The following is a 26,156-nucleotide window of genomic DNA, read 5'->3' as shown; positions in this document are numbered from 1 at the left end:
ACATAATATATCATGTACTCGAAAAACAATAACTTAACGATGATCATGTTATGTCTATGAGCATTTAATGTAAAACTAATATCAGTATCACGATATTATTAGATGGTTATGAATATTCCAGTTCGTAAAATATCTGTTTATTGATTATAAATTTATTGTAACATATTTTATGTAAGTCACTGATAAAAAAAAAATATTCGTATGTCGACATTCATCACATCTTACATCAGATGAAAATAAATATTCAAGTCTGTGTATATTGATTCTTCTCCAGTACTTATGCATTCACCTTTCGCTACATGGTTGTTTTCTGTTTAGAATCTTTTGTTTTTGGACCGTAATTAAAAGTTTGTAGCACAGAGTCATGCTGCTCAGTCCATAATTTATAGCCTTTTTTTGTAGGATATTTTTTAACACTTAGGCATGTCATGCATGTCCATTTTACTCCTTTTATTGGTTTTGACATTAATCGTACTCTAGCTGTTTCACCAGGTATAAGCGGACATTGGCAGCATTTACAAATTGTTCTTTTAATATCAGATTCTCTAACAAAAATTGTATATACTTAACTGTTTTAATAAAATAGTTGTAGTTTCATTGAAAAAACTTACATTCGTAAAACAGATTTCTTTGCACATCCTATCATTGTATTACCATAGTATGATGCTGCCACTCTATTTTTCAGTGCCATTAGATGACCTGCCTGAATAGAAATTTGCTTTAATTGTTTTCTCCTATTGATCAAAGTAATATACAAAGAATGATCAAGTATTACAGTTACCAATTACCTGATATAAATAATTCATCCTTTCAAAAACATCTTTCCCTTGACATAACTTTGTATCTGTACCTAGAACAATTGTATTATATACATTTAAATACAATTATACTAAATTCATTAAAAATAGTACTAATTAAAATTTTGTACTAACTCATAGTTCAAATTATGTTCACTTTACAACAAACAGTTACTGTTTACAAACAAGTACAATTGCGGTATGATATTGTTGTCTGATTTTAAAAACATACATACATATTATAAAGTTAATTTTAAACTACATTGACATTTAATATTGTCGTAAGTATAGGTTATGTTGCGTAGATCTGTTTATGTCCAACACGTGTTATACACTGTCATCAACTGTCATACACTGACGTCTACTGTGCTTGTTATATTACGAAATAACAATATTTTGTAAAACTGGTTGATGTACAAATGTATACGAAGTATTGTACTTTCACAGAAAAGATGAAAACCAATAAAAACAATGTAAAAAGTATGAATAATTGAATAATTGAATAATTTGTTATATAAATATCTTATTCGTTTCTATTTCTATAAATTAAGGAATGTGCACACGCAGTTCAAGGGATTTTCGTCGTCAAAAAATATAATGTTTGGAATGACGGAAATCCTTCAAATTGAGTCTGCACTTTCTCTGATTTATTTTCTTTTGAATAATTTAAAGGAATTTAAAAACCCCGCTACTGCATATATATATATATATGAATGTTTTACATTTTAATTGGGCGAATTTTTCCCACGGGGCGCTACAAATTTTGTTGGTGCCCCCCTGGCGATAAGCAGGAAGGCTGATAAGGTAGGTTGGGTTAGGTATATCGCAGCTGGACTTATTGTGTTATTGTTGCCATTTTTGCTTCAGCATCACTCATTGTCAGCACAGCTAATACTTACTATATAGAGTAGGTTGTGGCACGATTAATTGCTTGCGTTTGTCCATTATTGAATTGTAATTTTAATTGTATAAATGCAAGTGTATCAATTTTGTAGGAATTTTAAATAAACTCAATTCTACTTGAATGTGATTTCATTTGTCAGGGAAAAGTTGTTTTAATTTTAAATATTTTTATCGATAATCTATCGTTGCATAATTTGTCGTAACTGCTATCACTTCGCATTCTGTTAGCATTGGTTCGCATGAAAATATGCAAGGCAGTTGTTAGTAAGTGCTTTATACGTTCGCAAGAAACAGTTTATTTAGGATTATTTTTTAAAAACAGAAATAATTCCATTAATTATTTTTGGAAGTAGAAGGAATGTGAATAAAGGTACACGGAATAAGAACGCGATGTGAAACATTATTTAACATTCATTTGTTAAAATGACGTTTATGTAAACTGGTCAAAGACGGAGTAAATAATTTCTCAACAGTTATTGTTTTAAATAAACGTATATAATGTAGTTCTTGGAATTTAATTGTCGAATAAACTCTTTAATCTTTTGTGGTCCAGATTTTCTGTTTTCATTACGTTTATGTCGATCCCCACTCGGCATACAACTGCAAAGGGTTAATAAGTTTCCATGTTTCGGAAGTTCGATGTTTTTTACTAATAAAACAATATCGAAAGTTTATTTTTAGAGTAGCAGTAATCGAAATTTCAATTTTTATCAGGTGCAATTTCATGCCAAAGTTGTTATGACACTGGGAAGATGCTGTCTTTTGTCAATAATTCGTTACACATCCGAGTTAACTAAACAACGGTGCGGTCAGAATCGAGGCACGAAGTCTCATTTACTTCAAGGTGCTTCTTTATCAATCGGTGTACATCAGCTAGGCAGGTAGCACATTCAAATACAAATTACATCATTTTCGTAAAATATTAATTTTATCTAGTAGATATTTGTTAAAAATGGAATAGTACTGCTAATAATAATCCTTTATTTTGTGTGAAAGTGCCTGTAAAAATATATATGTTTGTATAATTTTTGTATAAAAATCAAATACATAAATTAGTAAACAAATTTAATAGGACACGAGAAAAGTCATTGACTTTTCTGACTTTTTCTGCAAATATGGCTTCAACAAGTAACTCTAAAAACAAGCAGCAGGAGACAAATAATCGACTTGCTTTAGAAAAATCTCCTTATTTACGACAACATGCTACCAATCCGGTTGATTGGTATCCATGGTGCGATGAAGCCTTAAAAAAAGCAATGAATGAGGATAAACTGATTTTTTTATCTGTTGGGTATTCCACATGCCATTGGTGCCATGTTATGGAGAAAGAATCCTTTAAAAATAAGGAAATTGCTAAGATAATGAATGAGAATTTCATTAATATAAAAGTAGACAGAGAAGAAAGACCAGACATTGATAGAATATATATGACTTTTATACAGGTAATGATCTCATTTTTAGCTGTAAAATATGTTTCAGAAACATGACTGGAAAACTGCCTGTATAAGAAATCATAGTAATTACTGAGTAGTTACAAATTAAGAAATATTATTTAATGTAGGCATTGACTGGTCATGGTGGATGGCCAATGAGTGTATTTCTCACTCCTGATTTAAAACCCGTAATTGGTGGGACATATTTTCCTCCAGAAGACACACGTACACAAACTGGGTTTAAAACTATCCTGCTTAATATCGCTCAAAAGGTATGAATATTTTTGCTACTAATAACATAGAAAAGTACAATATTTACCAATAAAAGGTGTACAATAAATAACAAACAATATATTGATTGTTATATATTTTGTAGATTTAATGTTTATTATGTATTTATTTAATTGAAAATGCGTGTAACTTTTCTATATTTTATCTTTTGTAGTGGAAAGAACTTAAAACCAAAATGATAGAATCTGGTTCCCATAATCTTGAAACACTACAAAATATTTCTGATATTTCACATACATCAAAGGTAAAATAATGAGTGACAAAGTTTTGTATTTTTTTATATTTTGTTCTTAGTAATAGAAATATATCTATTATTGCTTATCAATTTGTTTATGTAGACAGATGATGTCCCATCGTTGGAATGTTGCAAAATATGCATTCAACAGCTTACAAATGAATTTGAACCTGAATTTGGTGGATTTGGTTCAGAATATATGCAGTCGCCCAAGTTTCCACAGCCAGTGAATCTTAATTTTTTATTTTATATGTATATACGTCAACCCACAGAAGAGATTGCCAAACAGTGTTTGCACATGTGTGTATATACTTTGACAAAAATGTCCTACGGTGGCATTCATGATCACGTAGGTCAGGTAAGAATTTTAATTTTTGGTTAAAACATAACATTTACTTAACTAGTAAAACGCGTTATCATCTAAAAACGGCTATGGAAACCTTTGTTTTAATTTTTTTTGAAAAATATTTAATTATAACTTAATATTTATTTTTAATTAGGGCTTTTCAAGATACTCAACCGATAGTGAATGGCATGTTCCTCATTTTGAAAAGATGTTATATGATCAGGGTCAGTTGATGCAATCTTATGCAGATGCATATCTCGCGACGAAAGATGTTCTTTTTGCTGAAGTTATTGATGACATAGCTACATACGTAGTAAGAGATCTACGACATCAGGTATAATTCTTTTTTACTTTATGTAGTAGTTCCGTTTAGTTAAGTATGCAATACATTGTGTACTCTGTGGATGCATTGATATCCGTGTTCAATCTTTGTCTTACTTATTTTAGGAAGGGGGCTTTTATAGTGCTGAAGATGCTGACTCGTACCCTACACCTGATGCAAATGCAAAAAAGGAGGGTGCATTTTATGTGTGGACTGCTACAGAAGTTAAATCGCTTCTAGATAAAGAAATTTCTGGTGGAAAGAACATTAAATTGTCCGATATTTTCTGTCACCATTTCAACATAAAAGAGTCAGGGAACGTAAAAAAGTATCAAGTATGTTATATATTTACAGAATAGCAAAATTGTTGACAAGGTTAATTGTTTAATCTATGACGGCTTATTAGTATTAACCGGGAAATGTAATCAGGGCTAAACCACATTCTTCTTGGTTTTAGGATCCTCACGGAGAGTTAACAGGAAAGAATGTATTAATAATGTATAATGGAATTGAAGACACCGCTAAGAAGTTTAATCTGACTAATGAAGAAACGAAGTCGCATTTGAAAGAAGCATGCTCCATTTTGTACAAAGCTAGGTCGGCAAGACCGCGACCTCACTTGGACGATAAAATTATTGCAGCATGGAACGGTAAACAATTATAGATGTTGATATTAATTAAGGATTGTAGGTTAAGATATTCCGACGTTTCGCGAACCTTGCAGTTTAAGTTATCCTAATATACTCATGTCATAGTTCATTGGCTACCGGAAGCCTCAGTTAATGTTAAATATGAGGAACCAAGCCGTAAAAGCGTCAAATTATAAATTGTTTCTAGGTCTCATGATAAGTGGTTTGGCGCGTGGAGGAGCAGCGGTTGGTAATACGCAATACATTGAGTACGCGGCTGATGCAGCAAAATTTATCGAACGCTACCTCTTTGACGAGACTAAAGGTGTACTACTTCGCAGTTGTTACCGCGATGATAAAGATGCAATTACACAAACGTTAGTATTAAATATTTATTATAAAAATTGTCCGATATAACACAGATGTTAATATCACTTTTTTAGGAGTGTTCCCATAGCTGGTTTTCTAGACGATTATGCGTTCGTTGTAAAAGGATTGTTAGATTTGTACGAGGCTAGCCTGAGAGTACGATGGTTAGAATTAGCCGAGAAATTACAAAATATTCAAGACAAACTCTTTTGGGACGAAGCGAACGGTGGATACTTTTCAACGACGTCGGAGGATCCCGCTATAATTCTTCGGCTCAAGGAGGGTATGCTTAAGTACTTTTGCGATAATTTTAGCTCGGCGATTAAAATACTCACAGTTTCGTACGGCACGTGTAGTTGTTGCGGTCACGTTGGGCTATGAAATCAAGGAAACCCATATTCTGTAGTAAAGCCGAGCGTGTCCAAATATTTATAGTGCGGTCTGCTCAGTGTTTCATTAAGCCCAGCCATTACGTCCATCAAGCTGCGGTAGTTTTGCTTGTGATTTTGATATTAGATCAAAACTTGAATGAAAGAAAAAGATATGCCATGTATTTCGAGAAGATTTATAATCTTATTCGCAGCTCACGACGGAGCAGAACCATCGGGCAACTCGATTGCCGCCGAAAATCTCCTGCGACTGGCCGATTACTTGGATCGCAGCGAACTCAAAGATAGAGCCGCACGTCTTTTTGGATCGTTTAGACGCTTGTTGATGGTAAGACCCATCGCGCTTCCACAACTAGTATTGGCGCTTGTTCGTTATTACGATGATGCAACCCAGGTTAGTGTGAATATTGCGAATATCCAGTAAGTCGGTGGTTCTTAATTTTTCTAAGCTTATATAGACATATTCAAAATATGACTCCATATAAATTCTGCTTTGCAGATTTATATTGCTGGGAAACGGGACGCAAAGGATACCAATGACTTACTTCGCGTTGTGTACGAACGTTTGATACCTGGGAGGACTCTTCTTTTTGCCGATCCCGATGACACGAGTAGTATGTTATTTCGCAGAAACGAACATCTTTGCAAAATGAAACCTTTGGATGGTCGAGCAACGGCTTACGTTTGTCGAAACCATACGTGCTCTTTACCTGTTACGGATCCTGTACGATTGGCAGTTTTGCTAGACGACCAGCGATATGTTACCAAATAATAATTGCAGTTTATAGACGTTTAAACTAACCTTTAACTCTGTATAACTCTAGGAAGACTGAATCACGAGCTGTTATGCTAGGAACTAAGAAGGTTGCTCATCGAGTCCACCTGCGTTTCCCTTTATTCGATTGGTAAACAATCGGTTAAAAATTACTACTTTAAAATCAAAGCCGATACGTAAATATTAACTTTGATATATCAACGACAATAAACAATTTTCTAGAAGTATTTTACTTGGGGAAAGGAGCATATATTTAAGATTTTCTGAAAGGTGGGCTCGACAAGCCTCGACTTCAGTTTTTCTAAGGTTATGTGTCACGGTGAACGAAGACCGCTAGGTTACACAGGAAAATAAAACAGTTTTGTAGGCAGTTACGTACGCTATAAAATGTAATAAATTCGACTAAACCATATGCCGGAGGTGTCCAAGATAAGCTCCAAGAAACGTAACTTACGGCGAACATATATATATACTATAGTATAGCTCCTAGTGGAATAGCGGGGATATTCCAACACTTCATTAAATAGTGAATTCGTTGTAATTCAGATTTCTAAGAGCTCAATTTGGACACGTTTGCTGTACACGTTACACGTTGAATTGTATAATAAAAAATCGATTGTTACTTGAGAATTGAGGGAAGTTAATACTTGTTACATACGATTGTAAATACTTTTTTTTTTGTTTAAATAAAGCGAAGATGTTGGAAGTACGAGCTATTTATTTCATGCTAATTATTAATGTAAGGCTAAGGTGATGTAATTGTTAATGCGCGATAATGTTTTCTTCTCGAACGTTTCAGATACTCGACATTCGATTTCCGTCAGGCTCGCGAGTCCATTAAGGTTAATGGCAGAACACATTTAAAATCTCGAATAAACCGTTGGCAATCTGCGCCAGCGGATAATCTTTTCCTGCGTGGTGGTTTTTGATCATCGACAGACTTTTGTCGAGAGCGGTGTAGTGCGATGCCTACCGCAAAATCTCGTGTCGAATTCCAACCGAAAATAGACGCGGTACATAAACCACTAGAGGAAAAGAGAGGACGAATCGGACAGATGAGAGGAGAAAGTGGGAAGGAAGCCGGAACGGAGATTTGCTGAATTTTAGCTCTAGGAAATCTTAACCTGTAACACGTGCAAAATCTTTTCTACAGTTTTCGAGCTTTTACCACAATGACCGTCATGTTGGCCCACCGATGACCGATGCTTCCAAACTTCCAATGTATTTTTAGAACGCTTGCATCTAATAAAAAAGAAACTTGCAAACTTTCCAATCAAGTTACTATCGCTACAAATGCTAGAAATAAGAATGACTCAACCAACTGTTGAATATTTCTATTTTTTACATAATAGTTTAAGCAAACGTCATGGAAAACTTGCGCGGCGGTCAACGCGTTAAAATACATCTTCAAGCCAATCAGACAATGGTTCACTATCGTCTTTGTTCGTCCAACAGGATACAATTTTGGTAATCAATCGACTTTTGAATTTTGTATAATAAGTGAAAGTGACAAATACTAAATATTATATTTGAATTGAATGCTTGGAATATTTGGAATGCTTATGCTAACTCTATTTATTACATGTATATTTTATACTCATTTCAGAATGTTTTAATAAATGCTATACATTTATTTTATATCTCGTTTGAAAATGAGACATCCGAAGCTTGGAGTAAGCCAGGAATGTTATGAACTACTGATTACGCAATTATTTATATTCTTTGCATTCTTTAAATAAAAAATGATTCGTTTACTCACACTTACATTCATATTCTTCTTCAGGATGGATTTTGCAAATTGCTACCAGAAGTCACTATTCTGTAGGCATATGCGTGTAGACGAACGGTTGTATACAGCCATAAAACATCACGTCGCGCGCCGTCGACTGCTCGACAAAAAGAGACAGAGGTAGCCAGCTGTTAGCTTTGTAGTGATCACTGATAATTGTCGGTTTATAATTAGTATTCACGAATTACATTTGTAACCAGCGATTATAGATGTTGAGAAAAGGTAAAGTTTACACATGAATAGACGAATCGAGAAACGGACATTTGTTTAAAGTGATAAAGTAAATAAAAAGATGTTTCCAACAATGATCATGACTAGACTGCGGATCTTTATGTAAAATAAAATCTTCGCGAACGTGCCCACAAAAATTGAACCTAAATAGGAATTTATTTTATTCTGGACATTTTATAAACATAAACTTTGTTTTCAATTCTTTTCATATTTTCGCATATTGTTTGTATTTTGTAGTTTCTTGTCTAAACATGACTATAAGTGCGCATCAATATTATTTCTACGTTAAATGCCTATTCAGATAAACATCTTTTTTTACTTAGTTAAGGACCAATTTTTACTTAACACGCTTGTTAATGTCTAAAATTGCCTATTATCTCAAATAGAACAAGAGTTGTCAAGAAATTATTCTTGCTAACAATAAATCAGTCGTTTATAATTTCTCCGAGCTAATCGTATTTGACTGTTCGCTAGTTATAATCAATAATTAATTTTGAAGTTTATTTATTTTTAAAAAGGAAATTTATTTATCTCATTTTGAAAATTATAGCGTGGTATTTCGAGGTCGCATTCGTAGGATCGCAGAGGCGCGACCGAAGCTACTACATCAAAGGAAGAACTTAGAAATTACAAATGGTTGTTGGTTTATACAAGATGGCGCGCCTCTATGGAGGCCACGAAAGGTTTTGGAAGCTATTAATCAGCAATTTGGCAATAATGTGGTTACGCTGAGCTATCCGAACCATTACCCTAACGCCACGGAATGGCCTCATTACTCTCCTGACTCGAGTTCGTGTGGTTTCTTTACTTTAGAGCTATAACAAAGACATAGTGTACAGGAGTCGCTCTTCAAGTACGATGGAATTAAAAGACCCCATTTTCAAAGCGTTTCAAGCTTTTATTATTTATCTATTGGCCAATCTTATCAAATACTTTAAGCTTTGTTTATGTCGTCTCACTGCCACAGAAGAAACTCATTTTAAGAATGTAACAGATCTTTTTTTCATGCATAAACGAAGTTACGTATATTCTGTGCCTTATATTTACCTACACGGAAGTGTAATATTGCTGCAATATTGGCCATCACGTAGGTGAGGCAAGTAAACAGCTATTTCACTTTAAAAAATCGTTTCTTTTTATGCATGTATCTGTACAGGTAGATAAATAATTATAATAGCATAAAATCATTAACATATTATATAATTAGATATCATGTTACTTAATCTATAGTAGTGGTTCCCAGCCTTTCCTGCTACATTCAACTCTTTCGTCTTGTGTTAGAATATTTTTTTATTTCCACCCTCCTCCCATCAGAGAAGGTCCATATGTTTTATTATGACCATAACAATCGAGGTCAATGCATATTTCTCATACATACATACATGCATCTTTGTAATTAAAGCAAGGAGGAACAAACTAATTTACCAATAAAATTGATTCTCTATTACAATAGTTGTCTCCAAAAGTTGCCTAAACCATTATTAACAATTGAATGATTTCAAGAAGAACTTTGAAGTACACGGCTCAAATTGACCTGCTTGGCAGGCTTAGCGTTAAATCATAATCATAAAGCTCTTTTTGAAAAGCCTTCGTACATCAGTCTTACATAACATGTATTCTTTTATCGTAAAAGGAAAATCAAATTAAACATAACTTTGGCTAGCGCATATTCCTCGATCAAAAGCATGCAAGTCAATAATGTTCCATTATTAAAAGAGTTTTAATTTATGGCCCTACTAGAAACTCTCGAATCTAGTAAAGAGGTTTTCATCCCCTTCAGCACACGTAGCACCACAACCCCACGCTCTTGCACAACAGGGTAATCATAAAAGACACCTACCTTCGTCTCTACTTCGCGACTTTCGCTATATAAAAACTACAAACACTGTCGAATAAATGCGTACCTTGGTCCGCGATCTCGAGGTCTAATCACCTATCGAACGTCACCTTTTGCAGAGAAAAGAAGAGCATCGCACTCGATCGACGCGAAAGTCGAAATCGAATAGATCCGTAGGAGCAGCATCCAGAGGCAGCATTTTCGTAGGCATCTCTTCTGGTTATCTCTTCCCTTTTCCTGCCTTCCACTTGGAGTGGTGTCCGCGAACGAACGAAGGGGGCAGAGTAATGAGGAGGAGGAAGAGGAAAGCGGCGGAGAGCGGAGTAGGAGGATCTCCAGATCTTCTCGAGGGAGGATGCAGGAGGTCATGAAGCGGATGAGCGAGGGAGGTGTAGACGGAGGGGTCGCGCATGCGTTCAGTTTTGTCGACAAGGATGTTCGACGTTTTTTTCAGTCACCGGTCGACGCTGCACCGGGCGCCGTCGACGCGTACGTTCACGGGTAATTGATACAAGGGGCGCAGTTCTCCGTGTATTTTCCTCCAGAGAGAAACGATTCGAATAGACGAGGCGCGTTGCGCACGATCAGTGTATGAGTTACCAACGGACGGGGATAGTTTTCGGCGGAGGCCAGTTCCCGACACGACTCCTTAACGGGGAGCCACGCGACACGCCACGCGCCGCTCACGCGTTTCGCTTTCCATCTTGGTGCAACAACTCGCGACCGTTCTCAGCCGAGTCAGCCAGGTGTTTCCGAGGACCGGTGCTCCAGGTGGTGTCGCGTCGCGTCGCGTCGCGTCCAGGTTCCTCGATGTGCCCCGACGTCGAGGAGCTACCGTACGGCCGCGTCCGCTTGAGCGCGAGCCAACCTGGTAGCAGGTGAGCTCCGAGCTCGCGACACCGAAGAGGGCACCCGAAGGTGAGAACTGCAGGTGAGAGGGACTGGGCAAGCGCGAGGCTACGCACCTGGATTTCACCGCTATATCGCTTCAGCGGAAAATGCGGCCAGTGGACGTGCGACGACTTGTTCGATCCCGAGACCGTGGACAAAGCCCGCGATAAATGTCTCTGGTGGAGCGAAACGCGTTCGTGTCGACCGAGGTTCAGGTGTGATCGAGCTGAAAAGGTTGACCAAAACCGATAGACAGTGTCCTCGATGTCGGTGTTACACTCGCGGCTGATCTCGTCGCTTGGAGCAACGGCGTCGACCTTCGCTACTCGACAGCTACTCAGGAAAACTCTACCCGGTGATCAATCTTCCAGTGACCTTCTCCGGAGAGCACCTGGCCAGTTCGCCTGGCGTTAAACGGACCCTCGCGTCAGCTACCAGGATAGGAGGTCGAGGTTCAGCTTGAGAAGCATGTCGTCGCACTACCCCCAAGGATATCGGTACCGCTCGGCGGCGAAAACGAACGGCGAACAGGGCTCGGACAGCGACGTTGCCGAACTCAGCGATCTCGAGGACGACGAGGACGAGGACGGGGGTGGCCAGTCGACTGTCAGACGTGTCCTCGCCGAGGAGGAGGACGACGACGATGACGACGACGACGAAGACGACGAGGAAGAGGGCGACGAGCTACCCTATCCTGGTTTCGTGCCGGTTGTCATGCGATACCTCGACCAGAGTACACGGCCGCGCAACTGGTGTCTGGCGCTCATCACTAATCCATATCCTTTTGGAACGGAACGACGGCTCTGTCGTCTAGAAACGGTGATATTAATATTTCTATCCCGAGTAGCTCGTGTACGGGGCTTCATCGCGACGAGTACAAGGTACAGCACGCGTGCCAGCGATTTATGGCTTTCGCGTTAAAATTATTCCACCTCGCGTGACGGAATAGGTAAGTCTCTAGCTTGGCCATGCCTGACGTAAAGTTCCCGCATACATCTCCGTTTTGGAATTTATCGTCTTCGTACCGTGAACACGAAATCGCGCGTGTTCGGTGAAATTTCTTTCGGACCAAATTGGATTTCCCCTTTTTCGTTCGCGGGGGCTGGCGACGGATTTTCACCGCGAGTCTCGAAGCTTTTTCAAGGTCGTTTCCTCCGAGGGTTCACGTTGTATTTTCGTACAAAGGATTTATTCGCTTTTTAAACGGGAAATATAAAATCCTTTAGGTACGAACTCGCGTTTTCGTGGTGTGCATGTGTGGCAATGTGGCGATTGTATGTGATTTTTGTGTGGTAGGGAGATACAATATTACGTAAACGGGATTAAGACCAGGTTCTACGTAAAAATTTAACGAACGTTGTACTGGGTCTTTTCATTTCATGGAAATACGATGAATATCATACGGGTACATACACAAACCACGTATTCCACGTATAATATGTGAACGATACCACATAAACTACAAAGAATCTACACAAAAATCGTATAGACACGTCACACGAATCACATGTTTCATATATAAGTATGAAAGATTCCATATAATCTATAAAAAGATTACTGTATATTGCACACATGTGGCAAGTATCGCACAAAAATGACAGGGATAGCACAGAAACGTAAAAGTATTACGTAAACTACATAAAAATTATACATTCTACACAAATACATGAAAGAAACCGCAGAAATATCGCAAGCAGCTCACAAATGCAATTCACGGTATTCCACACACTACAAACACGTGCGTACATAAGGAATAGTGCTTCTATTAAATAGTTGTTATTTGAAAAACGAGTAATGAATTACGACTGATGTTTTATTCGTGAGTCCCTTCTTCTAGTAAAGGTTTTATTGGGATGAAACTTTATACTCGCTACCCTAAACACTGATATATATATATATATTAATTATTATTTTATTTATATTAATCATATATTTATTCAGAAAATCGTTATTCGTTATTTACGGTGTTTAGGGTGACGAGTAAAGTTTCATCCCAATAAAACTTTTAGTGAAAGAAGAAACTCTCGAATAAAACATTACTCGTTATTCATTTTTCAAATATATATATAAAGATTTAATTTTGTTACATACAGTTATAACAAAAATAAGAAAATAATTTCACCATATTTTTGTTACGATTTTCTAATGCATTATCTATCGTTCGACCTACATTTTCTTTGACGTTAATCTTACAGTTGCAAGTTTGATTGTTTTAATTGAAGAGCTGTTTAAACATTTTTTCTAGTTACCTAATATCGTTCAGTGGAATGTATTAGACACGATCATGTTCCACCAAAATTTATGGTCTGATAAATTTTTCTCTATTCCTCGAAACAAATCACGTCTCAATAGATATACAGGATGTTTACATTGTTGATATCCAGCATTCTTCTTGTAAACGAATGGCGTAGGAGAATAGTTTCACTATTTTTGCATGGAACGCGATGGCTTAAGTCGATTTTTAAAATCTCCAATAAATATCGAATTACGATGGTGACCTTAATTTTCTGTACCTGAGCGTTATTCGTAATATCTGCAAGTTGTTGTATGGAATAAATCTATCGACAATCGTTATGGTTGCTCGTGATAAAAAATAAAAAAGATAGCAACGAGTTTATACCTGAAATTTGATAAAATATACGAATCAAATGTTTAAACGAAGACATAAGCATGTGCAACAGATATTTTGAATTAATGATATACTTAACGTTATTTATTTAGATATTAATTTGATTGCACTGATCTACATGTACTTTATAGATTAGGGACTGCAAATCAAGTACGCTTATCGAAGGAGATATAGTAAACGTTTTACACCCCGGTGGTAATGTTTAGACGTCACGAACAATTCATAACTTTTAACAGCTATAGTTTGATCAAACTCAATCGACCGCCCGAGGTCACTTTCGCGACCGTGAATCAAATTAAACCATAGACACATGAATGTAGAGACGAAGCGTAAGGCTAGTTTATAGACGAGAGGGGTAGTTGCCTATTTACAGGGGGGATGGTAGCCGGAATTGTGCCTAAATTTAATCGGTTGCATTTCTACGCGTGTTCTATACCATCTAAAATGAAAAATGATTAATTACAAATTAACGAAGAAGTTAAACTTAGTACTATTTATAAATCTAAAGTTTTTCTTTAAGTAGTATTTAGTTTGTACTTTGTTTGATTTATTTTATTTATTGAAAAAGTATATTTATCACAACTAAAATGTAAGTCCACAAATGTGCAATTACTTTTTTTTTTTTATCATTAACTTAGGTATATGAGTTAATTTGTGATCAATTATTAAAAAAATATTCATGCAAAGTATTATTTTTGTACATATTATACATCAACGTGTTAGAAGCCTATGATTCATTTAACAAACAACCACAGTATTTTTTTTATATATATTTATTTTTTGTACCGTAATACTTCGACATTTACATTTCTCGACGTCTGAGCATTGTAAGTTATTTGTTGACATATTTCGTTTCATATTACGCTTTCTCTTACTGACATTTTCTCGATTCCGAATTTTATGCTCGGTGGACCATGAACGACGTTATTCATTGTTCATTTATTTAACGGATAATTAGCTGCGTTCGTAACCATTTTGTAGATAACCCAGAAACACAAAAATGGACGCGACAGCAAATGGAGTGGATAATAAAAATATATAGGACACATCGAACAAAGTTCAGTATAATAGACACAGCATATTACCAAGTATTCCGAATATCGGAATGCAATATTCTATACAAAATACTCTCGTTGTCAAGAAAAGATGCCTAACGAGACCCCACTAAATCAAGTTCGAGTGTTGAAATTGATTATTTCGATAACGAAGTCTGCAAATACAGTTTACTGTACACTCGAGACTTATTTTTAGTTGAAGAATCATCGAATGCTTTCTGATTGTACCGCGAATTACGAAATGATGCACAGCTGTGTGATTTCGCTAAACGAAATAATATTTTATGTTTAACTAATTATTTATGGTATTTTGAGGTATTGGAAACAATTACTAAGAAATATCTTATTTTGTTTGTATCAAAGCACTTAGGTATTTTTAATTATTTTAATGATTCAAAATATACACAGATCTATGAAATATAACTATCAACTACTTACATGTAAATTTTTATTAAACATTACTTTAAATTTAAATAATACTTTTACTTTTACTGTTTTCAAAGTAACACGATAGGTATAAAATTTATAGTACAAATTGACAATGACTATGAAGTATATTTTTAGATAACACTTGGAGGTCCGGCATTTTGAATTTAGTATTCTGAACTCTCCATTCGCAATCACCAACCCCAAAATCCTCCTAGCAGCAAGTTCCAAGAAAATCTGTGATTGAATTATGTTGCTAATCTTATGTATTATTTATTATAAAGTTAAAACCTTTCTTCCAATACTAATATTTGGGTATGACAATGAGATTATTTAACAATGTTGATACAGCCTTTAAAACTGAGTACGAAATTACTTTTTTCAAAGGATCCTAACTAGGTTAAAATGAGTCCAATCATAGTTAAAATTTTTGAAACATATGTTCACTTATCTGCTTTAGAACATTATAATTAATCACGAGACTGCGAATTTTTATGCATTTATACAAGATTTGAAGGTACAAGAAGTATGTCAAGAAGGATGTTTCCAGAGTAAAATAAATTCTTATCTAGGTTCAATTTTCGTTTAACTTTTGTAAATACGTTTGCAAAGATTTTATTGGGCTGTCTGAAAAGTCCATGCCGATTTTTAGTAGGCGGTACAGGTCTGAATATATCGGAATGGCTGAAAACTAACAAAATGTGTACATTTCTTAAGAGATTGTGGAACACCTTGTAAAAGGTTGTGGAACAAAATGGTACATATATAATTCAATAAATATACATCAAAATTCAAATATGCTTATGAATTTTTCTTAAATCTACAGGCATAAACTTTCTGGACAACCCAGTATTTCGCCCAAAGATCCGCAGTCTAGTAATCACTAGCAGAGTTTGCTACACCAAAAATTCTCCGAAAAATAACAAAAAAGACTTGCCCAATTACAAACAACGACGTTTCAATCGGTCGGATCACCTGGTACGGTACGGTTAAAATAAAAATAAAAATGACAACCTTCCACAAAATACCAGGGACCAATTTTTATTTGGAGCGAGCTCGACAGAATCGACTTTTGTCCCAGCCAGATCGGGTCAAATACCTCGTCGTGCGTATGACACGAGAAGAAAATAAGATAATATGATACCAAGGGACGAGTGTGTATGCAGATTCGAAGTCTCTCGGTCGGTGGTAGTGGTAGATTGCGCGAGGTCGGTCTGAAGGCGCTTTAAATAGGTCATTGATTGACCTATCCCCAGACGAATCCCAGTGTGCTTGTAGGGACACCGACTGACACGTCCCGTCTCTACGTATTTCTGCCTCCTTTTTCCTCTGTTGTACCTCTGTATGCTTGTCCGTTTGTGCGCGAAATTGCGGGGTGTGCAGGACGCACGTGGTCGACGGGCAAAGTTTAGTCAGCCACCATCGGAGCAACAAGCGTTGCTAGAAAGATTCCCATTGTGCCCGCGGACAATGGACGGCTGGAACTACTGCGAATGCGGGCCAAGCATTTCGCAATTCTCCGCCGCTTTTATCCCTCTCTCGTTCGCTCGTAGAAATTGAACAAACGTTCTCTTGTACCTATACCTTTCCCTTCGGCGAACACTTGTTCTTACGGGCCGGGGAACAATTTCTTACGATCCGTAGGTGCTGGCTCTAATTTTTTTTCGAACCCTGGTTTCAGTCACGATTTTCTAAACGAAATGTATCGGGAACGATCGTGTCGCGATAAGGTAATCGTTTGGAGAGAAAGAAGTGGAAAGGAGTGGAAAGAATTACGATGTCGAGTATGGGTGACAAGGATTTAAGAAACGAAGTGAATTAATTCCGAGGATGAGGTGTTGAAGGAAATAAATCTGGGTAGGGTTGGTCAATTTTAAAGAGGTTGCAAAAATAAGTAATTTATAGATTATTCTGTGTAGTAATTGCATTACACAAAACCTATTCTTATCACTAGACTGCGGATCTTTATGCAAAATAAAATCTTCGCGAACGTGCCCACAAAAATTGAACCTAAATAGGAATTTATTTTATTCTGCAAATATTATAATATGAACTTTATTTTCAATCTTTTTCATATTCTTGCGTATTGTTTGCATTTTGTAGTTTCTTGCACGTTCGAGTTTCCTGTAAATGCATAAAGATCCGCAGTCTACTTATCACTAAACATTTTTACCAGTCATCCCTACTACCGCACATGTTGAATTGTATAATTTCTAATTGTATAGGGACAAAATTTTAGCCTCGTAGACATTTTCACGATTATTTATTTGTATTGAGGAACACGTGAGGGACTACGAGTGCAAGGAGATCTTCTATTTATCTACCTGTAAGTTTAGTATCTTATCCAAATGCATCGTCGATATTACACTCTGCTTTGGATATTTGATCAAATAAACATTTGTTTATACTACATTTATAAATACCAAAGGGATATTTTTATAAATATCGAACATTTATTTCGAAACGTGGAACACTTTGTCAGCCATTATGCTTTTTCTCTCATAACAATGACTAGAATCCAATAGTTTATTTATTTTCCTCGTTTTTTGAAATTCCACTCTGATTCCATTTACAAAGTGCCAGTCTAAGAGACGCCCTTTTGTTAAAAGACAAAACGTCGCGTTTCTGGGGTAAGTGCGGTGCGGTTTCACCCAACTCCCTTAACAGAAGGCGTCCTTAACGCCCCTGCTCCATAACCAAGAGGTTCTGGAATAAAATCCTTATTCCTGATCGTTACGACCATATTTCCAACCCCTTACCTCGACTCAACAGTGTCGTTTGATACTCGATAACGACGCCACTGCAAATCACCAGCGATATTGCTTGGCGCCAACTGGCTCGGAGAATGCATGGCTTATGTCACGGCCGGTTTCAGCCCTTGACCCACTCATAAAACTTGCGAAAGTGAAAAAGCGTCGCACTGTCTGCCTTAAAAACACTCTCGAAATACCTTGGACGCCAACAAGCCCGTAACAACGGCTGGAACTGCTCGTTCGGTTTATCTGGATTCGAACACTCCAGCGATTCGAATATTTGCCGAACTGAATTCGAGTAACCAGAAACGCGATATATTTTTTGGGTTCAATTGGACATTGGATTAATGAGAAAAGCGTATTTACTTGACGTAATCTGAACTGTGGGGGATCTAGACTTGTCGAGACGTGAACGTAATTTGAGAGGACCTTTTCTGTTTTGGACTGTTGTATGAAAAGCCAATATTGGCATGAAAATACATATGAGGCCATGAGAAGCAGAGTAGTCTATCTACAAAAATGATGATACTATTATTAGTTATGTTGACGTATGTTTCCTCAATCATTAACAGATGGCAACATAGAAATAATTAAATGAAAATCACAGCTTCCAATTTCTCTTTATATGTTGCCATCTGTTAATGATTGAGGAAACATACGTCAACATAACTGAATTTTTAAGAAAATCTTACTTAGGCCACTCTGGTTCTCAAGGCCTCGTATATTTATTTATTATTTTCTATTAGAGGAGAATCACTACTACAAGAGAATAATAAATGGAGAAATACATTCCAGAACAGAATCGATTTGAAAACCTAGACACTCAAATTTATCACAATAAACTAAACAAGAAAATATGTCTTTTTTAATGATCACTGCAAAACTCACAGGACTCTCTAACATCCATTGTTTAATAAACTGCGTTCACGCCATTTTTAACACACGTGCACGCGACTAAATAAAATTCCTCTCAGTCATTATGATATGTATAAACACCGTGTCAAAGGAAAAGTCGGGCCTGGCGTTCGTTCGCTTGGAATTAATTCCCAAAGGAGACTTTGTCACGAAGCAATTTGACTGTCTAGTCTCCTCGATATGTTCGCTATCGCAATTCCCTGTGCACCTCGTTTGTTACCCTTTCGCTGAGAAATGCAGCTTCGTCAAGGCGACGAGCGTAAGATTCAAGCAAGAATCAAAGTACAGTTGCCGTCATCCTTTCTGAATAAATCTACGTTAGGGATACTTGAGAACAGAGTCGCCTCCCCCGCCGCTGCTCCCGCAGTTTCATCTCGAGCTACCCGTCGACTCGAGGGATCGGTAGCAGCAAAGACAAAAACAAGCTGGCCGAACTTTCACCAGTTTGTTTTTACTGAACCGTGCTCGGTATTGTTTTGACGCTTCGAACACGAGCGACTACTTTTCACGCCGCACAATGGGCCAGAATATCCAAAAATAATGGCCAAAACTAGAAAGAGTTTTCAGATTCGCGCGAAACGTGATGTAAAGGATATTTCGAAAGGATTTTAGGATTCTGTTTTTTCGATAACGCAAACACTGTGGAATGTATTCGATTTATATCATTGATACAATATGTTTGTGTTAATATGGGTAGCGTGACTAGGGTGACATTCGTATTTTGTTACTAAAACACAAAATTCTATAGGTTCTTTTGATATCGTTAAGATGATAGGATTTATGTTGTCGGCACTATGTATATTTTCTTATTTTACTTTTTTTAGACCAACTGTATTTTTGATAAATTCAGAAAAGATTTCTAATATTACATTATATTATATTTATACATTTGTCGAAATTATGGCTTTTCTAAATAAAAGCCTTGTAATTTTTAAATATTTTGAATTATTCCTAGTTGATCTTCATTTATAAACACAAATATTTTACTCTCCTCCTACTTATTTTCATACAGGTAAATGAATATTTTGATCTTTACAAATTAAAATTATATTATCATTGACCTAACACTGTGAAAGATTTCTCTTTCATTTTTATTTTTTACGCACGAGATCACTATTATTTATCACAATGTTAAACAGTTAAGACTCCACTATCTTCGAGTAGATATTTTCGACAGCGATATAAACAATTTTTGAGTGACTGTAAAGTGTTGTTTCTGAACCCTATGTACTCTATCGCAGCAACTGTTTCGTCTGTGCATACGCAGGCTTGACAGGGAACGTGTTAAGGACCTTGACATATCGTGGAGTGCAGACGTTGGGGACTAGTGCAGCAATACGTGACGAAAAACACATTTGGTGACTTGTATCCTCCAGGCAATCGCATTCCCACTTGACTGTGTCCTCAAATAAGTACCTCGGAATACCTCCCAGGAGTCTTTTTACGGTCTCATTGCCGTCTACCATTGAAATTCTCAACCATAAGCTCGTTTACAACATGATCATTGCACTAGGGTCGTTCTACAAGAAAAATTCAATCAAAATACTATTCTATTCTTCTAAGAATACTATTCTTCTAGATAGGACTTCATTTTCCAGGAAATCAATTTTGAAAATTGTCGAGATACGCTAGCGAGTAGGACTTGTCTGGTACCCTCAGGGCCTGTAGTATGCGTGTACGCAGCTACAGTACGGGATTAGCGAACCCGAGGTACCTGAGCTATAGGGGGGCTAGCAGGATCCCACAGATGTGAGAGTTAAGAGATGCTATGAACAGTATTAAAAAAATGCAGGAGTCATGTAAGACAAAGTAATGATAAGGAGAATGGAAATATGATTCTAAAAGACCCTTTAGTGTAATAGCTATTGCATATGGTTACACACTTTAATATATAAAGGGAAGGACTTGTCTGACGTGTCTGTTCATGGCTCGCCGTTTCTACTTATTGTGATACTTACTTGGTGTCTGTTCATTATTCGATGTTTCTACTTACTGCGGCATTTACTTGTGTCTGCACATTACTCGATATTTCTACTTATTCTTATACTTATTATCTGCTCATTACTCGCTGTTTCTACTTATTCGGTAGCCTGCATTTAAATAAATATGAATATAAGGAAATATGGATCTGTAATAAATTTATTAAAAGATATTAACTGTAATGTATTTAAGAAAATGAATTGACTATGGGACATTCAGTAAAATGAATTGACTATGTGAAATTCGATAACATGAATTGATTGTAGTAAATCCAGTAAAATGAATTGACTGTATGAAAGTCAGTAAAATGAATTAACTGCAGTAAATTTATAAAAAGATATTAACTGTAATGTATTTAAAAAAATGAATTGACTATGGGACATTCGGTAAAATGAATTGACTATGGGACATTCAGTAAAATGAATTGACTATGTGAAATTCGATAACATGAATTGACTATGGGACATTCAGTAAAATGAATTGACTATGTGAAATTCGATAACATGAATTGATTGTAGTAAATTCAGTAAAATGAATTGACTGTATGAAGATCAGTAAAATGAATTAACTGCAGTAAATTCAGTAAAATAAATTGATTACAGTAAATTTATAAAAAGATATTAACTGTAATGTATTTAAGAAAATGAATTGACTATGGGACATTCAGTAAAATGAATTGACTATGTGAAATTCGATAACATGAATTGACTATGTGAAATTCGATAACATGAATTGACTATGTGAAATTCGATAACATGAATTGACTGCTGGAAATTCGGTAAAATCAATCGTAGGGCCCGTAGGAAATTTAGTAAGCCGAGTCTACTGTAGAGAATTCAATAATACGAATCACCGGTAGTAAATTCAGTAAAATGAATTAACCGATGTTCGATCGATTCGCCGAATATTGTTTAGAACCGTGCGCAGCTAAACGAGATTGCTACACCGCAACCGACCCAATAACATACTCGAAGCTCCGGTTGGCATTCGTGCCTTTCTATTGAATTTTCGCGAAGCTCCGCGCTACGTTGCAGCGTCTTCGTGTACCCGCGCGGAATTGTTTTGGCATCGATCGGTCGTACGCCGAGCAGATTACGTGAACGAGAAAAATAATGGAGATAACCGAATCGTCGACAAGGTAATTTCGTCCCAGAGATTCCCTGATAGAGTCGGAAACGTCAGTCAACAAAACAATTTAACGCGGCGCCGGCGCCGGCGCCGCAACGCTCGCTTCTTTATCATTTCTGGTATATATCGCTCGTTTCGGCCGTCCGCCATCCCTCTGTCTTTTTCGTTTCGCCTCCATTACAAACGGGTGAAAAATAATCGAATGAGTACACCGTCAACGAGGCAATCTTCGACAGCCTCGAATACCGCCGGAAGTGACAGTCGATCGAAACAATTTGCCCAGCCGCTTCGGCTGGCTGATTGTCTATTAAGCGTCCCGTAAATGAGATTCGAAGCATCGATGAGAAACAGAGTGACAGAGGTTACCGATGGATCGTTAGATAAACGGAAGCAATCAATCACACGCGTTCGAAGTGGCGCGGCGACATTCCGTTTTCAACTTTCGGCGCGGCGATCCCGACTTCTTCTCCTCGCCAGTTCGTTTCACTTTCTTTGCTGAAAACTTTTCCCCGCTGTCTCTTGGTCGTGGAACTCGAGCGCATCGGTGGAGCTAGTTCGGCTTAGAAGTTTCCCTTCAAGTTCGTCGATGAAAAGTAAACTTCCTCGCAAGCAAAGTATCTTTCGCCTGGTCAGCCGCGGGAAACTTATCGCGCTGGTTACTACATATATATAATAATATATAGAGCGGAAGTTTATTCTCTGTCACTAGAATTACTTACTGTTTGCGTCTATCACGCATCTCGCGCTTGTTTCTCCAGTTTGCTTTTCAAGGAATATACGGGCTCGTGTTGTGGTAAGAGAATTCGTCTTTGGGGTTCTGTTTAGTTTCTGCTGTGCGCTGGCACGTTCTGGCAATTGATGCCAGAGAGATATACAACAGATTGCTTTCCTGTAAATCATACATACTCGACAAGTGGGGAATTCATTTAACCAAAATGCCTGAAGAAGATTCTTTGACTTAAAGTAAGAAAATACCTACTTCGTATCTTTTACACTTCGGTCTAGAAATGGTCTAGGCAAGAGTAATGCGTACGACTTTGGGCATATCTGTTTGGAAAACACAATTAATTTAAGAGTACAGGGTGTATTGTACAACAATCTTTCACTTGGAATACGAAAATCTCATAGTTTAGTTCATTATTTAGTTCGTTGCGAATGAATTTAAAGATATTGACAATAAAATAGTAATTATTCAAATTATTTAAAAAATTAACGATTTCTTTAGATTCGAATGAACTTTCCACTGGAAGGTACCACTTTCAAAATAACATATTGTAAAAAATGAAAACAAGAGGAATCTTAAGTCCATGTTTTTATAGGCATTAGCTTCACTGAAATAGATTTTTTAATGTAAAAACTAAACCGAAGACACGTAAATACACGAATAATAAAGTTGTTTTAATTATAATTATTAAGAATGTACTTCTTCCACTTAAAAAAATATTTTTGCGATGACATTTTATAGCCAAAATTCTCTTGTTTACTTTACGAAAAATCGTACTCTATTGAATATATGATTATAAATAAGAAGAGAAGATATCTACTATATTTTACTAAAATTACCGTTCTCGTTTTTGATTTTTTAAAGCGGACTCATACCATTTTCAAATGTAACAACTCAAGTATTTGATTTCTACATGTTCAACTTCAAGTTCACGCGCCTCGAACAGTGTCCAATTTAAAGGGTTGGAATATTTAAAAATGCTTTAGATTTGAATCAGCATGAACCATTCGTATGCTTCCACCTTCAAATTGAAATACTATGGGTCAACGATAATCTATGAAATGCTTCGAGAATACCATAAAAATGACGTTCTTCATGTTATGCCAACGCTTAAACCCCGGTTCTGCATTTATGCACAGCGATCACGTCGTCTGTAACGAATCATCGACAACCAAGGAAGTCGCGAACGACTCGAAGAACATGTAGAACGAAAGGAAATCGAAACGAGCGAGTGGAAAGGGTGGATTTTCACAGAGATTTAGGTCTCCAGGCTCGCGTGCTACGGTGGATCGATCGGCCATATCGCGGCTATAGTGAATCCGAAAGGAGCCTGGTCTCTGATCGACAACCCTGACGCTTCCATGGCTTTTCTCAGTTACGGTATCGTCTATCCTCCCATCCTAATTTTCCCCTCGCCATCAATCTCCCCGGATTACCTTTCAATACGTTTCTCTTACGAATCGACCAGTGAATTCACTATTCGGCCAACCACTTTGTGCCCATCGAATCCGCGGCTCGTTCCCGCGCTTTATCAATTAAAATATCCGTACCTATCGATCTCGGTAAGGCTTTCAATTAAAACATCACGCATGCGTTGACGAGCGAATAATTACAAGTTTATGCGCCGGAACGTGAACACGCAAGAAGGGGAGGCAGGCTCTGTAATCGCGATAATTGCCGGAGGATTCTTTCCTGCAATCTTTTCACGTTTCGACGTTGTTGATCTATTTTTTGGCAGGGAGCTGTTGATACAACATTATTTGTCAAATCTGCGAGATTTTTGTGCGAGACATGAGCTATTCAAGACTTACTTGGGTAATCCAGGGCAACATTTTTTTCAAATATGTTTGCTGAAACGTAAATGTTACCTTACGATAATATTTGTATTAGAGGATTTTTAAGGTGTTTAGGCTCTTTTTAAGTAAAGGTTTTAGTTTAGTTTTAGGTAAAGTTTTAAGAGATTTTTAGGTTCTTTGGATAATTATATTAATTAGACTGCGAATGAGAAATTGAAAAATAATGTGAAACTTAAGCAGAATCTATGTTCTAAATGTATCCAGAAGTATATATTTTACATATTTGTTCGCAGTGTAACAATAATAATAAATAAGAAGCGATTAAGATGTAATACGAGGCACAGGTGTGAAGTAACTCGCGAACGATTAATAAATACAATAATCACGCGTAAAATACGCTTAATAGAGGACAACAATTCTCGAGTATTACCTCGCGAAGTAGTTTGGTGGGAACATCTGCTGGTTTGTCCAGCACGATTCTGAGAGATTTGTTTTGTATACTCCGCATTTGGCTGGTGTGTGCGGCGGCAGCTGTGGCCCAGATCTCTGCTCCATAAGTGAAGATTGATCAGGCACAGGACCTGTATAATAAGATTTTTGTTGGAACGAATACCATTGCTCCCTACGAAGATGCAAATTTCTGAGTTGTACCATAATCTCTTCAAGTGAATTTTTCATTGGACATATGTATAATATTTACTCTGGCACTGCATTGAATATTATGAATCTTAACTTTGATGTTCGGTGGATCGATTGTTATTTTTTATTATTATAGCTTCTTTTTTAGGGTTTACTGCTTGGTCTTATAATCGAGGCTTTAGGTGAAATCAGTTGTTTGACTGTTTAATATTTGTTCAACGTTATGATTAAATTTAGTATAGTGTTGTTAAGTCCTTGTGCACTGTCTTATGAAAGATGGCAGCTCCCAATCACGGAATTTCAATAAGTTGTAAGGATAACCACGCGCCTCTTAGACAGGATACCGTTCGCCACAAGATGAGAACATAATTCGTTATCCATTTGTGATTCAAGCAAATATGACGAATATCATATAAGCTAAATACAACCACAAGTTTATTGTATACGGGGTGTCCTAGAATTAGTGTAAGAGCTGGAAATGGGGGTGAGACGATTCTGAACCACAATTTTCTTTGCAAAAATGTCGGATGGTGCTTCGTTTTTGAATTATTAACGAAGAACCATGGACCAATCACAGCGCCCGAGTAACGCTCCTGTCCTCACCGATAAAAGGACACCGCACGTTTCTCACAAGTACCTGCCTAAGATTCGTATATAAGCCATTCCCAACTGACTTCCAATATCCCTTACGGTCGAGAAACTGTTTAGGTGAGACTCACTCGCTCTCCCTCCACAAGAACCACCACCACATTAGTACACAACACCATAAATATCTAAAAAGCATAGTCTACTCGTCAATAACGAAAATGACGAACTTACAACAAAAGGGAAGGACCGAAAGAAAATAATTGCTTGAAAATTAGAAAACGGTGTC

General features: G+C 36.9%; 4 protein-coding genes across 13 annotated transcripts in view; 3 read left to right on the top strand and 1 right to left on the bottom strand.

The window, feature by feature from the left end:
* Positions 1-121: 121 nt before the first annotated feature.
* LOC128885639 (uncharacterized) lies at positions 122-5,902 on the bottom strand. 3 transcript variants are annotated; one of them, XM_054139775.1, is made up of 4 exons: positions 5,661-5,902; positions 789-850; positions 612-703; positions 122-545 (listed from the first exon to the last, which is right to left on the bottom strand). In XM_054139775.1, the coding sequence occupies exons 2-4, from the start codon at positions 804-806 to the stop codon at positions 296-298; spliced, it is 360 nt and encodes a 119-aa protein (XP_053995750.1). In that variant the 5' UTR covers positions 807-850; positions 5,661-5,902; the 3' UTR covers positions 122-295. The 3 variants fall into 3 exon arrangements, with proteins under 3 accessions (XP_053995750.1, XP_053995752.1, XP_053995749.1); XM_054139777.1 differs by lacking the exon at positions 5,661-5,902 and adding an exon at positions 1,034-1,437; XM_054139774.1 differs by lacking the exon at positions 5,661-5,902 and adding an exon at positions 933-1,429.
* On the top strand, positions 1,582-7,198 carry LOC128885621 (spermatogenesis-associated protein 20). Of its 7 annotated transcripts, none has more exons than XM_054139733.1 (13): positions 1,582-1,601; positions 2,415-2,581; positions 2,773-3,142; positions 3,262-3,405; positions 3,579-3,668; positions 3,763-4,017; positions 4,160-4,339; positions 4,453-4,662; positions 4,785-4,977; positions 5,165-5,333; positions 5,400-5,608; positions 5,909-6,108; positions 6,214-7,198. In XM_054139733.1, exons 2-13 carry the CDS (start codon positions 2,439-2,441, stop codon positions 6,484-6,486), a joined length of 2,436 nt encoding a protein of 811 aa, XP_053995708.1. In that variant the 5' UTR covers positions 1,582-1,601; positions 2,415-2,438; the 3' UTR covers positions 6,487-7,198. The 7 variants fall into 7 exon arrangements, with proteins under 7 accessions (XP_053995708.1, XP_053995703.1, XP_053995704.1 ...); XM_054139728.1 differs by lacking the exon at positions 1,582-1,601 and adding an exon at positions 1,611-1,704; XM_054139729.1 differs by lacking the exon at positions 1,582-1,601 and adding an exon at positions 1,718-1,964.
* A 155-nt stretch (positions 7,199-7,353) lies between these two features.
* On the top strand, positions 7,354-9,495 carry LOC128885637 (uncharacterized). The gene is made up of 3 exons (XM_054139772.1): positions 7,354-7,956; positions 8,273-8,398; positions 9,060-9,495. The coding sequence occupies exons 1-3, from the start codon at positions 7,856-7,858 to the stop codon at positions 9,328-9,330; spliced, it is 498 nt and encodes a 165-aa protein (XP_053995747.1). The 5' UTR covers positions 7,354-7,855; the 3' UTR covers positions 9,331-9,495.
* Positions 9,496-10,819: 1,324 nt separating this feature from the next.
* LOC128885613 (voltage-dependent T-type calcium channel subunit alpha-1G) overlaps positions 10,820-26,156 on the top strand; it is a 98,022-nt gene continuing 82,685 nt past the window's right edge. For both annotated transcript variants that reach the window (XM_054139715.1, XM_054139714.1), the window contains exon 1: positions 10,820-12,013. In XM_054139715.1, the coding sequence (XP_053995690.1) occupies positions 11,706-12,013 (308 nt within the window). In that variant the 5' untranslated portion in view covers positions 10,820-11,705. The remainder of the gene's footprint in view (positions 12,014-26,156) is intronic.

The sequence above is a fragment of the Hylaeus anthracinus genome, unplaced genomic scaffold (genome assembly GCF_026225885.1).
Source record: "Hylaeus anthracinus isolate JK02 unplaced genomic scaffold, UHH_iyHylAnth1.0_haploid 11981, whole genome shotgun sequence".
Classification (NCBI taxonomy): Eukaryota; Metazoa; Arthropoda; class Insecta; order Hymenoptera; family Colletidae; genus Hylaeus; species Hylaeus anthracinus.
Note: the sequence above shows the minus strand (reverse complement) of the source record. Positions and strands in the feature narration are given on the sequence as shown.